The sequence below is a fragment of the Canis lupus genome, chromosome 1, assembly GCF_011100685.1.
Source record: "Canis lupus familiaris isolate Mischka breed German Shepherd chromosome 1, alternate assembly UU_Cfam_GSD_1.0, whole genome shotgun sequence".
NCBI classification, from domain to species: Eukaryota; Metazoa; Chordata; class Mammalia; order Carnivora; family Canidae; genus Canis; species Canis lupus.
In genome coordinates, this window is record NC_049222.1 from 30,883,814 (window position 1) to 30,895,967 (window position 12,154).

The following is a 12,154-nucleotide window of genomic DNA, read 5'->3' on the forward strand; positions in this document are numbered from 1 at the left end:
AAGGTGACAGAGATACAAAGTGAGGTGAGCAAATGCTGTTGGAAAAATGGTGCCAACGATGGACATGCTCAACACAGGGCTGCCACAGATGTTCAGTTTATTTAAAAAAAAAAGGGGGGGGGGAGAAAGAAAAGAAAAAGCAGTGTCTGGGAACCACAGTATTGTAAAGTAAAATGCAATAAAACAAGGTATGCCTGGAGTCCCTGAAACCTGAAAATAAGGTATTCCTAACATTAAAGGAGTCTCTGCTATTCCTTGTGTATATGAACTTAAAATGACGACTTAGCCACATTAGTGGCTTCTAGCCACATTGCATTAGTAAAGACTGATTTATTTGCAACCTAAAGCCTAGGAAAACTCGTTTGCAAACTGGCAGTGCTTAGCCACACCTGAGTTCGAATGAATCCAGAGGAGAAAGCTGCTAATTCCCCTCCATCCTTTCTCCTAGGCATGGACCAACATGGTGCTAACAGTCCTCAACCAGATTCAGATCCTTCCGGACCAGACCTTCACGGCCCTCCAGCCCGCCGTGTTCCCGTGCATCAGCCAGCTGACCTGTCACGTGACCGACATCAGAGTGCGCCAGGCTGTGAGGGAATGGCTGGGCCGAGTGGGCCGGGTCTATGACATCATCGTCTAGGAGACTCCCAGTGACCAAGTACAATAGCGAAGGTCGGAGAGTGCCTGCCAGTCTGACGGGTGGCGTCTTCCCCACCACCAGCCCCACTGAAACCAGTGTCTCGGAGAACAGTTGGCCGCTCCCTCGCTAATCAGTCCTGGGGCCATTCTGGACACTCACCTTGTATCTAGAGGACACAAACGATACTCTGATTTTGCACATTATTTCAGAAAAGTCTTCAGTCCTTGACACATTTCTAAATTTTGATGTTTATTTCCCAGTGCTTTTGCCTGCCATGCTATTCCCAAAAGAGTCCCTTTTCAAGGACTACTCCTTTGAAAACACTTCACTGGTCCATTTGATTTTTTTTTTTTTTTAATGCAATTGTTAAGAAAGTATCCGCTGGTAAGTCAAGCTGATGTGCAAGCACTCAGGCATCTAGTAGCAGACGTTCTTCATCGGAGGAAGATATCTATTATGGTTATGGGCTTAGCAGGGAAGACAACAGCTGGAAAAACATATTCTTGGGTGTCATAATCAAGTAAGGGATGACTTCCTCTGTAAAATATTTCAGAACATTTCAAAGTTGTCCTAAATTGTCAAGATTTTCTGGTTGGTATTCACCAACTTACTTCTTCTTTTAAGGTACTGTTGTGCCTTTATTTCCCTATTTCTAAAGGAATAAAATGCTTTCCTGGCAGGGTTTTCAGTCTGTGTCCTGGAAACTTTTGACACACAGCTCCCAGTGATAGTGGCTGATACAGATCTTGCCAAGAGACGTAAGACTGACCTGCCACCCTGGCTTCCCACCAGTCTCTGCTTTTGCTCCCAAGGCAAAACAGGAAAGGGAAAGAAAAAAAAAATGGTGCCTTAGTTTCTTGTTGCACAGACATTTTTATGCTCTAGCTATCTGAACATAAGGCAGAACATTGGGTTTTTAAGAAAACAAAACATTTAAATGCAACTCCTTTTGTATCCACACCCTTGGAGGAAAGGACTCAGTTCTCCATCCAGTGAGCAGACTTCTCAGGGAACGGGGCAGGAAGTGTGGGGTGGCAGGGAGACAGCTGGAAGGGGTGGGAAAGGAGACTGGGACGAAGTCATTTTAAACCTTAAATATTATACAACCATCACGTGAAATTACAGTGTCAGGCAAACAGGCTCTAGTCTCAAAAGAAAAAATAACTAATGGAGAAGGGGACACAATGAAATTTAGGAAATTAAGTTTTTCAATTTAAAATATGTGTTCTCTCTGGCAAGTAAATTTATCTTTTGTCTGAGGTCTTTCTAAATGGCTGTTCTATATGGACATTTCTTTCGGATAGTACTAGAAAATTAATTTGGAATCCTTATATTATTTACAATATACTTCATAGTTCCTAAATTATAATGATTGAAACATCAAGTCTTTGGTAGAGAAGCAAGGATTTACAACTAACAGCTTTATTAAGTGCTGTTATTTGTAAACTTTGTCTTCCTTGAGAAATATGTAACTATCTACAAGGTTAAGATGAAGACAGGGTTCCCTGATTTATTTAGCCAATATGAAAGAACCTCATCATTCCTTATACCATCTAAAGATCACCACAGAGTCCAGAGACATATTTCCAGTTCCATGACACACTCTTTTTGCCTTCAGGTTTTACTCATTAGACAAATAAGTTTAGAAGCAAATCAACTCCTTGATCTTAACAAGCAATGAATTGTTGGGATAGTAATGAGCTGTATTCTACACTTTTAAATTGTTATTTTTTGGAAATAGAATTGAAAGTCGGGTACTTTTTTTATTTTAACAAAAGCTACAAAAAGAAATAGAGCCACCAAGATGTACTGCTTTTCTGAGATTTGGTTCCCCTTTGTGAGCCCATGGGGACTCCAAAATTCACTTTAGGGGTGGGAAATAAGCTTCATTAGAGAAGAGTATCAAATCAGAGTGATTATGAAATGTTTATATGTAGCAACCTCTTATAAAGTATGAAAATTTGAGGGAAGCCTGTCTCAGTGTAGAATGTCATGTCCTAGAGTATGTTAATTGTTTAGAAATCAGAATCCATTCTCCCATAGATGCTCTATTATGAGATCCAAGGCTAGTTTATGAAAATAAACTGTACGTTCAAGAATTAAAAAGTGAGAAAACATACATAGTTCTTTACCTACCATTTTTAAGAGGTTTTTGACCCCTTTCCATCATCTATTCTATAGCCTACCCCACGGCCCACATTGGTCTCCACCCACCTCTGTCCCCAGCATACTCTGTGCTTCACATCCACATCAGATTTCAACAAGAAAGTTAGCTAAACCACCATAATACCTCCCAGAGGTATCTGTGATTGTCAAAAAAGATATTGCCTGATGCAAATAATCTCTAACAAACAGAACATCAGGTCACAATGAAGTCTGTCATCTCCAGGGGTGGAGAGGAACCCTTGGTAGACAAGGGTTCCCTTTCCAGACGGCCCAGGTCAGCCTCTCACACTCTCCTGCTGTCTTGGTTTCTGCCTTTTCCGCTCTCTTCCTTCACTCTCGCTCTCCCAAGGTCTCTGAAGGACCAATGTCAAGACAGCCTTTGTGGTTAAAACAGTTCTTACCATACATTTACTGATCTAAGCAGAATAAGATTTTGTACATTGCTTTCAATTGCCCATATTTACTGCCAAAAGTGTGTTACCCTAAGGTTGAGATTTATTTTTTAATATTTTGGTAAAGTGCATCTTGAAAGCATCTAGAAAATTCAGTATTTAGGAATTCCTGACAGCCAGGTAGACCACACTCATCATCAGATTTCTCCTTGCCCTAAGAGCATAGGTTTGATGGAGTTCTAGGATTTCCCCTAGTTCTTGCCTCTCCTGATTAGCTTTTAAAAATGCTTGGGCTGCCTCTTTACACCATCTTATTCTCTCTCCCCTTACGATTATTTTCTAGCCTTCTCCATCAATACAAAACTAGGGCATTTTCTACCATCTTTATGCTATTTAATGATTGACCAAGGCAGATGTTAACACACATAACAGCTCAGATTAAAATATTTGCAATCAAACATGACAAAATATTAACAAAATTCAAAAGTACCTTTAAATGGAAGCCTCTTGGTATGATACCACCAAGCTTTTAGTTCTTGTTTTAAGAAGAGGCTTATACAGAGTGAGTGGAGAAAGTCAAATGGCCTTAACCATAAGAAGGTAATGTGATTGTATAATAGATATCCCTGACTCTCCCCAAATACATCACAAGACTGCTTAGGTAAGACAGTCTTCTTTCTCAGAAAGAAAATCCATTTGTGTCCACCCATCAAACTAAGCAGAATGAAGACCTTTGTTTGGAGCTGATAACCACAAGAGGTTATAAACAGCGGGGAGGCGGTGACATTTGTCGAGTGCCACTGTGAATGTAGACCCTTTACCTACATTAGCATTTAATTTTCACAATGACCTTGTCAAATAGGCATAGATTTCCTCATTTTTGTTCAGCTGAGGATACAGACCCAGAAAGGTTAAGAAATTTGCCTGAGATAACCAGTAAGTGGCAAAGCTGGTTGTGAGAGAGGTGTTCCTAAGTTCAAAGGCCATGCTCTACAACATTGTGCTCTAAAAACACAGGGGAAACACTTTAGTGTTTTAAGGAATTAAACAGTTAAAATGAGTGGAAAATATCTGATTGACATCCCAGATCTGCTATGTTATGGGAATTTTTCAAATAAGGTTTAAAAAAAAAAAAAGAAAAAGCTAGTGTTTTTACATAGAAAGATCATATATAACATAATATTTTGAGTGTTTGAAAATAAAATAAGGTCTGAACTTTAATCTTCAAGCAGGCCCTCAGAGGTAATTTACAAAACTTGCCAAATTAGTTGGAAATGATAGAATAATATTGTTCATGGCCAGCTGTTACGCAGAAAAGCATGGCAGTCTGTGGCCAGAATGACATGCAAAGTTGGTTCAATTTAATCACTCAAAATAAAGTGCCCTGTAGCCAACAGTGCCTCTCTACTTGCTTCCCTGGGAAGTGTACAGTAGTAAATACGTAAGTCATCATCAAAGTTTGGGAATATGCAAAATAAATTCTAACCAGTTTTCAAATGCACTCTTTCTGAAGAGGCAGCAACGGGTAAGACAAGATTGTTTAAAGATCCGGGTACTGAGGGCATCAGGTCAATATCCATAGCAACCACGTGCCACATGCCTAAATATTTCTGCATATTCTGCGGAGACAGGCATTAAAAAAGTCCAACACGTTTCATTAAGTGAATAACAAAACTTGGATATGCATGGGTACCACTTAGGTGATCCTAGTGACATTTAGTGTGGCCTTAAAAAAGCAAGAGACTCTTTTTAAGCACTTTTTATTGGAAATATGAACTTGTTATTGGGCAAGCTTTATGAAACTAGTATAGAACTCATAATTATGCTTCATCAAGAAAAATTGTGTTCTCCTTCCTCATAGTGGAGCAATCTAGAAAATTGTCTCTTGTGAGATCCTCTTCCTCTGCTTATAATGTTTGTATTTGATGTGGAAGTAACAAATAGTTTAATACAAAGTGTTGGACTAGAACACCATTTAGATTTCCAAAACACAATTATTGCTTCAGGGAAAACAGACCAAAAAAATTATCCCCGGGGATAATCTATGAGAAACTCAGTTGGGAATAATGCTCAATTTCCATATAAATGATGGCACCACTTACTAATTGAAGAAAACTCGATGCCACACCACTAGCACCATACAAAACCTGTCCCCTCTATCTTTGTACAATAATGCATGAGAGTTCCAGGGAGGAGAGACTGGCTGACCATCTTCGTGACAAAACCGTAGTCAACTGCGGGTGAATCCCATCCACTTATGGTCCTTCCAGCCTTTCAATCACCAAGAATTGTTTGTACTATTAGTTCCTATCCTGAAGGTTTAAGTAGTGGTTGTGTGGTATCTTTTGACTTTGTTCTAAAGTGGTTCTCAAACTTTAGCACACATGAGAATCACCTGGAGGGCTTGTTAAAACACAGGTTGTTGGGCCCATGCCCAGGGTTTCCAATTCAGTAGGTCTGGAAATTTGCTTTCCTAACAAGGACCCAGGTGAGGCCAATGCTGCTGGTCTGGGGACCATACTCTGAGAACTGCCTTGAAAAAATTTCCAGCTACTACCTTTAAGATCAGCCTGACTTATCAAGCTCTAGAGAAAACAACAAACAACCTGGGGCAGACAACTTGGGATTGGATTCTCTACAGCATTCCTATTCAACCTTCCCAGTTTCTAGGTTTATTATACCAACAATTCGGTTTTTTACAAGCTCAAAGACAATGAATGTATCAGTTCAATGGGACAGTGAGATCTGTGTAAGCTTTTCGTCTTTGTACTTAGAAACACTGGTTCTATGGATGATCATTTGTATCATGTTGACCCTTTGACTTGTACTGAGGTGATTTTAAATTTAAATACACAGTGTTTGAGTTTCTTCTGTCATACAGTTTTAATATTTCCATCTCAACTCTGTTGCAATCTTGGCTCCTGGCTTCCAGAGGTTTTTGAGTCATTGCTTGCTTGCTAGTAGGTTTCTCTCTCTCATTAGTCACCCAAATATCAACATGTCAAAATGATATTACACTACTTGATGTACCTTCATCTTTCATTTAACTGTCTGGTGTAAATATTTTCATTTCCTGTGTACCTGTAAAGAGTCTACCAAGTGGTTTCATGGAAATTTGGAAACTGAATAACTCCCTTTTAGCAGTACATGTGCCTGTTTTAAGGACTTTTCAGAAAATGTGTTTCTGTTCATATCTGCACAGTGGAGACCACACTCCTCGTTTTCCAATTATGGGAGAAATGTACACATGTATCAATATGCTTTGGGAATACAATGAAATCATGTTAACTCAAGTGTAGGTGGGGCCTTAGTTGATTTCCTAACATTTTCTTTGATTAATTAGCCTTGGAAATTCTTTTCTTGCATTAAAAAAAGGTTCATGGAATAGTTCAAGAGAAAAAAATTAAGAACTTTTAAATTATCATCCAAGTATAAACTATATTAATTACAGATACTTCTTATTGATTTAAGTTTCTTTAAAACTTTCTGCTTGAATACTCTAACACTGTTTAAATTAATTTAGATTTTTGTATGAGAAGATAATTACAGTATTTACTAGATTTAGTGAGATCAGAAAGCATATCAAAGTGTTAATGGTACTAAAGAGTAGAGTTCTTGCCTCTGTGGATGGAAATAATTGAAGAGTTTTATTACACTTTTGTTTTCCATAATCCATTTTAGAAATTATGTGTGCTTTTAGCTCTTTTAATAGTAATTGATTTTCAAGTTAAATTTAAAATACTAATCTCTGGGAATAATTTTAGTTCCAACTTATTTTACCAATTGGTGCCAAAAAAGGGATGGGGGGAATCTAAAATCCAATCTTTTGAGCTACCACATAAAATATGTTTTCAAGTTAGGGAATCTCAAGCCCTGACACTACCAGCCACCAGTGGTCATCCATGACTACCTCATGATCATGTGCAGGCTACTTTGTATTCCTCCCTTGGCAGTTCTTTCATCTGTATTTTGTTGGAAGTGGTCCTCTGTAATAAAAATTGGTTTCCTGCTAAATAGGCAAAACTGGACAAAGATTAATGATTTTGATATTTTTGGTTTCACTTCAATTGAAACCATGTGGTAGGATATCCAGGTATGGCATGATAGGGGCAGGAGCAGGTGCCTAGAGGGAAAGAGTAATTTCACTTATTTTTGTTTGTTGATTTGTTTTCAGTGGATGGGTGGGGGTGGGAGGAAGGGAGCTAAGAATAAGATGTTTATTGCCCTAATCATGCCAAAAAGTTGTTATTCAAGATTATTTTCCTGCATTTCTAAGAGAAATAAATTACATTATAAACAGTTCCCCTACTACCACTTCCCACTCTAAATAAAGCCAGAAGGTGGTAAGGGTTCTTTTATCCCTTCTTGTATTATGCCAAAGAATTGACTTGTTTTCATGCATAAAAATTGTAAGTAAAGCGTGGTATAGCCATAATTATTTGAGTCAGTATATCATTTTACCTATAAAATGCAGAATTCATCCTTGCAATCCCATTCACCAGGAGCCTTGAAGCATTTTGTTTACTCCAAAGGACTTGTCAAGGAAATATAATTTTAATTTGCCGCCTTATTTAATCAGTTTGCTCACATTAATAATTTTTTTTAAAACCCTGAAACTATCCTCCTTTATATGTTGATAAACTGTTTGATAGAATTTGTCTGTTCATTGTTTAACAGGTCCCTGTAAGCAAGCTTGCAAGTGTATTTTGTGTACATTTTATCTGAGGTGAAAATGAAAATTCTAAAGAGAAAATATTTTAAAAGATTGTATTTATGTTGCTTGTGTTGTAGAATAAAAATTCAAATGCATTAAAAATATGTGAAACAATTTTCTTTACATAATAAATATATCTAAATAATTTATGTAACTAGCCTATGTTTATAGAATTCAGCCAAAGAATCAGGTTCCTTTCTCCATGGCATTTCACAACTGAATGAAGAGGCCACTTCCAGTTCCATAATACAAAGATGGTCACTGTTAACAATTTGGTACATGCCTAGAAAGTACATTTGAAGAAATACATATTACATATATATAATATTTTTAATATTTATTTTTTTAAGCATGCTTCACACCCAACGTGGGGCTTGAACTCACAACCCCAAGATCAAGAGTCACATGCTCTACCAACTGAGCCAGCCAGGCACCCCTATAATTTTTTAAAATAAATTCATACTATCAGTAGATATTGGTGGAATTTGTTCATTATAAAAATTACCTTTTTTTCATAAACAACTAATAGGAATAATACTATTAGAAGGTAATATTGAAAAGAACATACAGCCACTTTTAACATCATGGTCTTATTTGATTGCAGCTTTATCACTGTTTCAAAAGCCTATAATAGTATAAGCCTAGAAATCATCATGCCCAAATTGTGGAAAAGTGGCCATTAGAAGGATCAAAGTACAGGCTGCCATAGGGATGGAATTTGTGTATGTGATCTTAAACCATGATTCTCTATCATACACTGGGAATCTCACAGTTTTACTACTAAAACATAGTCACTTCCCTCCTATGGCTGAAATAAAACTACAATAGATATGTACTTTGCAATACAGACATCATAAATGTAAGTGGGTGTTTGTGGGTGGAGGTGAGGAGGGCCAAGAATGCCCTGGACTTTCGCTAGAAAAGCAGAGTTCACATCCCAAGCTTTGTGGCTTCCTGGGAGTGGGAAAATCATACAATTTTGAGTACAGAGTTCAAGGTTCCCACTCTGCAAAATAAACTCTAACCTCAGAGCTGCTTCAAGGTAACATGAAAGCCCCAATGTTGCAGTGCTGTGTAAACACCAATGACTAATAAATGCAGTACAACTATGTGCTGAAGGATTATCCATCTCATAAATAGCACCACTATTTTGCAAGATGATTTATGCTTGAAACCTCATGTATACATATCCTTGACATCTATATCAATAAATGCACTACAACACAGAAAGCTTAACATTTTGTGCTAGTCTTATACAAGGAGGTTGGCAGCTCAGATGTAGATCTCTTTAATCAAATATTTTGGAAATAAGTCCTAGGTCAGTAACCAGTTCTTCCATTATTGATATCCTGCAATGAATATAAGACATGCATAAACCTGTATGTATTTCCTTAAAGGAGACTTGATATGCTTCAACTATTTGACTTCTGATCAAAACTTGTATAATTCAGCTTTGATAAATATTTCATCTCACTCATTAAAAACTCACTTTCCCATCTGGCGTCAAGGTAGGTTCAATAAGCAAGTGAAAATAAAATTGAAGCATAATGTAATATTGTGGCTTTCACATATCGACCGGCATTTCTGTTATCTCAAGCCTTTGAAAGAATACTCCAAGCATGACTTTTATCTCTTCCTTGTTTGTTTTTATATGTAGATTCCTAGTTACAACATCAAGTCATGGGTGCCCTGAATCTGCCCCCTAATTTAATCTGGTTGCTCAAAATGTTCTGTTGTCAAAGAAACAAACTATCCAGCTTAATGATCTCATGCAAACTGAGAGAGGGCAACAGCATAATTAAATCCCAGAGAAGCAGTTTCTAAGTTAAAAAAAAAAAAAAAAAAGATTATTTCAACATGAAGGGATCAAATTCACAACAGTTTAGAGCTGGGAACTCAAACATTGAACTTCAGTTAACTTTGACATGGTTTCCCAGTCTCTGGCAGAGAATAACCTTCAAGAAGATAAATTAGATAATGAATGTTGTGATGCAGAAGGCTCCATTATAACTCAACTTGAAAAAATGAGTATTGAAGTTAATTTACCAATTATAAAGGAGAAGATAGTGTTGGCTATATTTTGGTTAAAAATTCAATATTCCATCAAATCAGTAAATACTCAATGGGTTTTCTAAAATAACAATGGGTTATAAAAGCAACATTATTCTAAAAGCCTAGAATAGATTTTTTCTTTCAAGTGGGAGGGATATATATTATTACAGACTGGTCAGGTCAAACCATTCAGAAATGAGCTTCTTGGAAAACTGAGCACAGTGCTAAGCCCTATCGACTGAAGACCCTGGCAGTGTCTACACTAGTACAAGTTCAGGGAGTTACATTTTTACATTATTAAATTGGTCAATTTAATTTACTTAGCTCTTATTCCAATGGGGAAAAAAAGCCTGTAAAACCTGTGGGGATTAGAGCTCCGCCTAGAGATAAAAAAACATCTCCTCTCTGCAGGTCTCCCTTGGCCCCCTGCTGGGTTTGGCTAAGGTATTGGGGGAAGATCATCCCTTGCACACAGCTGAGCCTGCCTGCCCACCGCCCCCGCCCCCTCAGCCACTCCAAGGAGAGGAATGGCAAGAAGTTAACATAATCATAAAATGCACAGAATTTATTACTTATCAGAATAACTGGGATTGTGTCTTTCACGAAACTGTTTCCTGGCCAATATTCAGGAATGGTAACACCTATGGATTTACAGGACCAGATCTCTGATCCAAAGATCACAGATGAATCTACCAGGCCACTTTTCTTCAATACAAGTTTTTCCTCAAAAGCATTAAGTGAAATCCTGTGATTAAAAAGTATATCTGAGATATTAATCTATGCTCTTCTTCCTTCCAGTGTTCAGTAAGTAATTGGTGGGATGGCAGTGAATTGCCTGGGACATTCTCTGGCTCTTCTATCCCAAGATCCCATGCCATACACATCTATATACGCGTGTGTGTACACATAGTTGGGGGAGGGATCTTAATATGGGTTTTGAGGGAAGAGTGTCATAGAAAGGGAAAGTGTAGACAAACCCTCTAAGATAGAGACATAAGGGGAGGAAATTCCTTTGTCCTTGACTAAGAGTGAACTCCCAGGGCTATAAGGAAGAGGGAGAAGAGATTCAGTAGCAGAAAGGCTGCAGGTCAGGAAAGACCCTTGCAATGACAAGACAGTAAGAGCCCAGAGGAGGCCAGCCTGCAAGGTGTTCCTTGGCTGCAGGTTGGCCAGCTAGCCTAGGAAAAAGTCCCAGTCCCTGGCCATGGCATGGGTAGCAGAAAGATCTCCATACTTCATGGTGTAGAAGCAGCAAAGTGAGCAGCCACTATGACAGAATGGAAGCTCAGAACACTTCTTTTTTTCCATCAAGTCGGAGAAAAATAAAGATCAAAATTTGATATATGAAGTTGTGGGCTGAATTTATACCTGATTTCATAATGAATAATCTAAAAACCACAGTATGTCTGGTTTTGTAAGGCAATTGGAATGGGGGTGGGAGGGGAGACAGTTGTACCTACAAATGCGAAGTTATTTTCAAGGAAGGGCCAACTGAGTTGGCAACTGACAAGACCTCCCAAGTTCAATGTCAGTGGCCCTCAATGTCAAAAAGTTGTCTGCCCTCTTGTGGAGCAAGACAGTCTCACCAGATCATCTTCCATCAGGTTCCAAACTGTCTCTTCTTAGATGTGTGAACTGTCTCAACAAAGTGCAATTTGGTTCCTCCCAATGGGCAGGGCTCCAGTTGCTGTGGATAAACCCAATCAATGTGCTGAACCTGATTCCATAGCCTTCCTCCTCCTTGCTTCTGGGTGAACCTAAGCTGCTCACCTCCTTCTCTGCCAGCAGCTCCAATAGCCCCACTTCAGGTTTTCCCTAATCAGTAAAAGACAGCACCCACTCCATGTGGTTACAGACAAATACAGATTTAGAACTAGCTTCTTTATGTGATCAGCCTGAGAATCACAATAGGACAACAGCTTACAGAGTAACATCAAACTCTATCAAAAACACATCTCTGCTACCTACAAGCCATCCTCCCACATAGCTCAATTATGCCCATTACTAGCTCACTACCCTAGACAGTCACAAGTTGGGATGCCCATAACAACTATTTGACTGATTGTTGAACTTGCAGGTGTCCAGGCTTGCCTCACAAATTCTGACCCAGGAAAAATGATGCAGGGCTCAGGAATCTGCATGCAACAAGCTTTCAAAAATACTCTGACACAGATGACCTATGAATCACTC

General features: G+C 38.4%; 1 protein-coding gene across 5 annotated transcripts in view; it reads left to right on the plus strand.

Moving 5' to 3' along the window:
• The window catches only part of ARFGEF3 (ARFGEF family member 3), a 176,211-nt gene extending 168,195 nt beyond the window's left edge, over window positions 1–8,016 (plus strand). For 4 of the 5 annotated variants that reach the window (XM_038526137.1, XM_038526138.1, XM_038526139.1 and 1 more), the window contains one exon: window positions 449–8,016. In XM_038526137.1, the coding sequence (XP_038382065.1) occupies window positions 449–640 (192 nt within the window). In that variant the 3' untranslated portion in view covers window positions 641–8,016. The remainder of the gene's footprint in view (window positions 1–448) is intronic. The other variant, XM_038526141.1, reaches the window with a different exon arrangement.
• The last annotated feature ends 4,138 nt before the right edge of the window (window positions 8,017–12,154 follow it).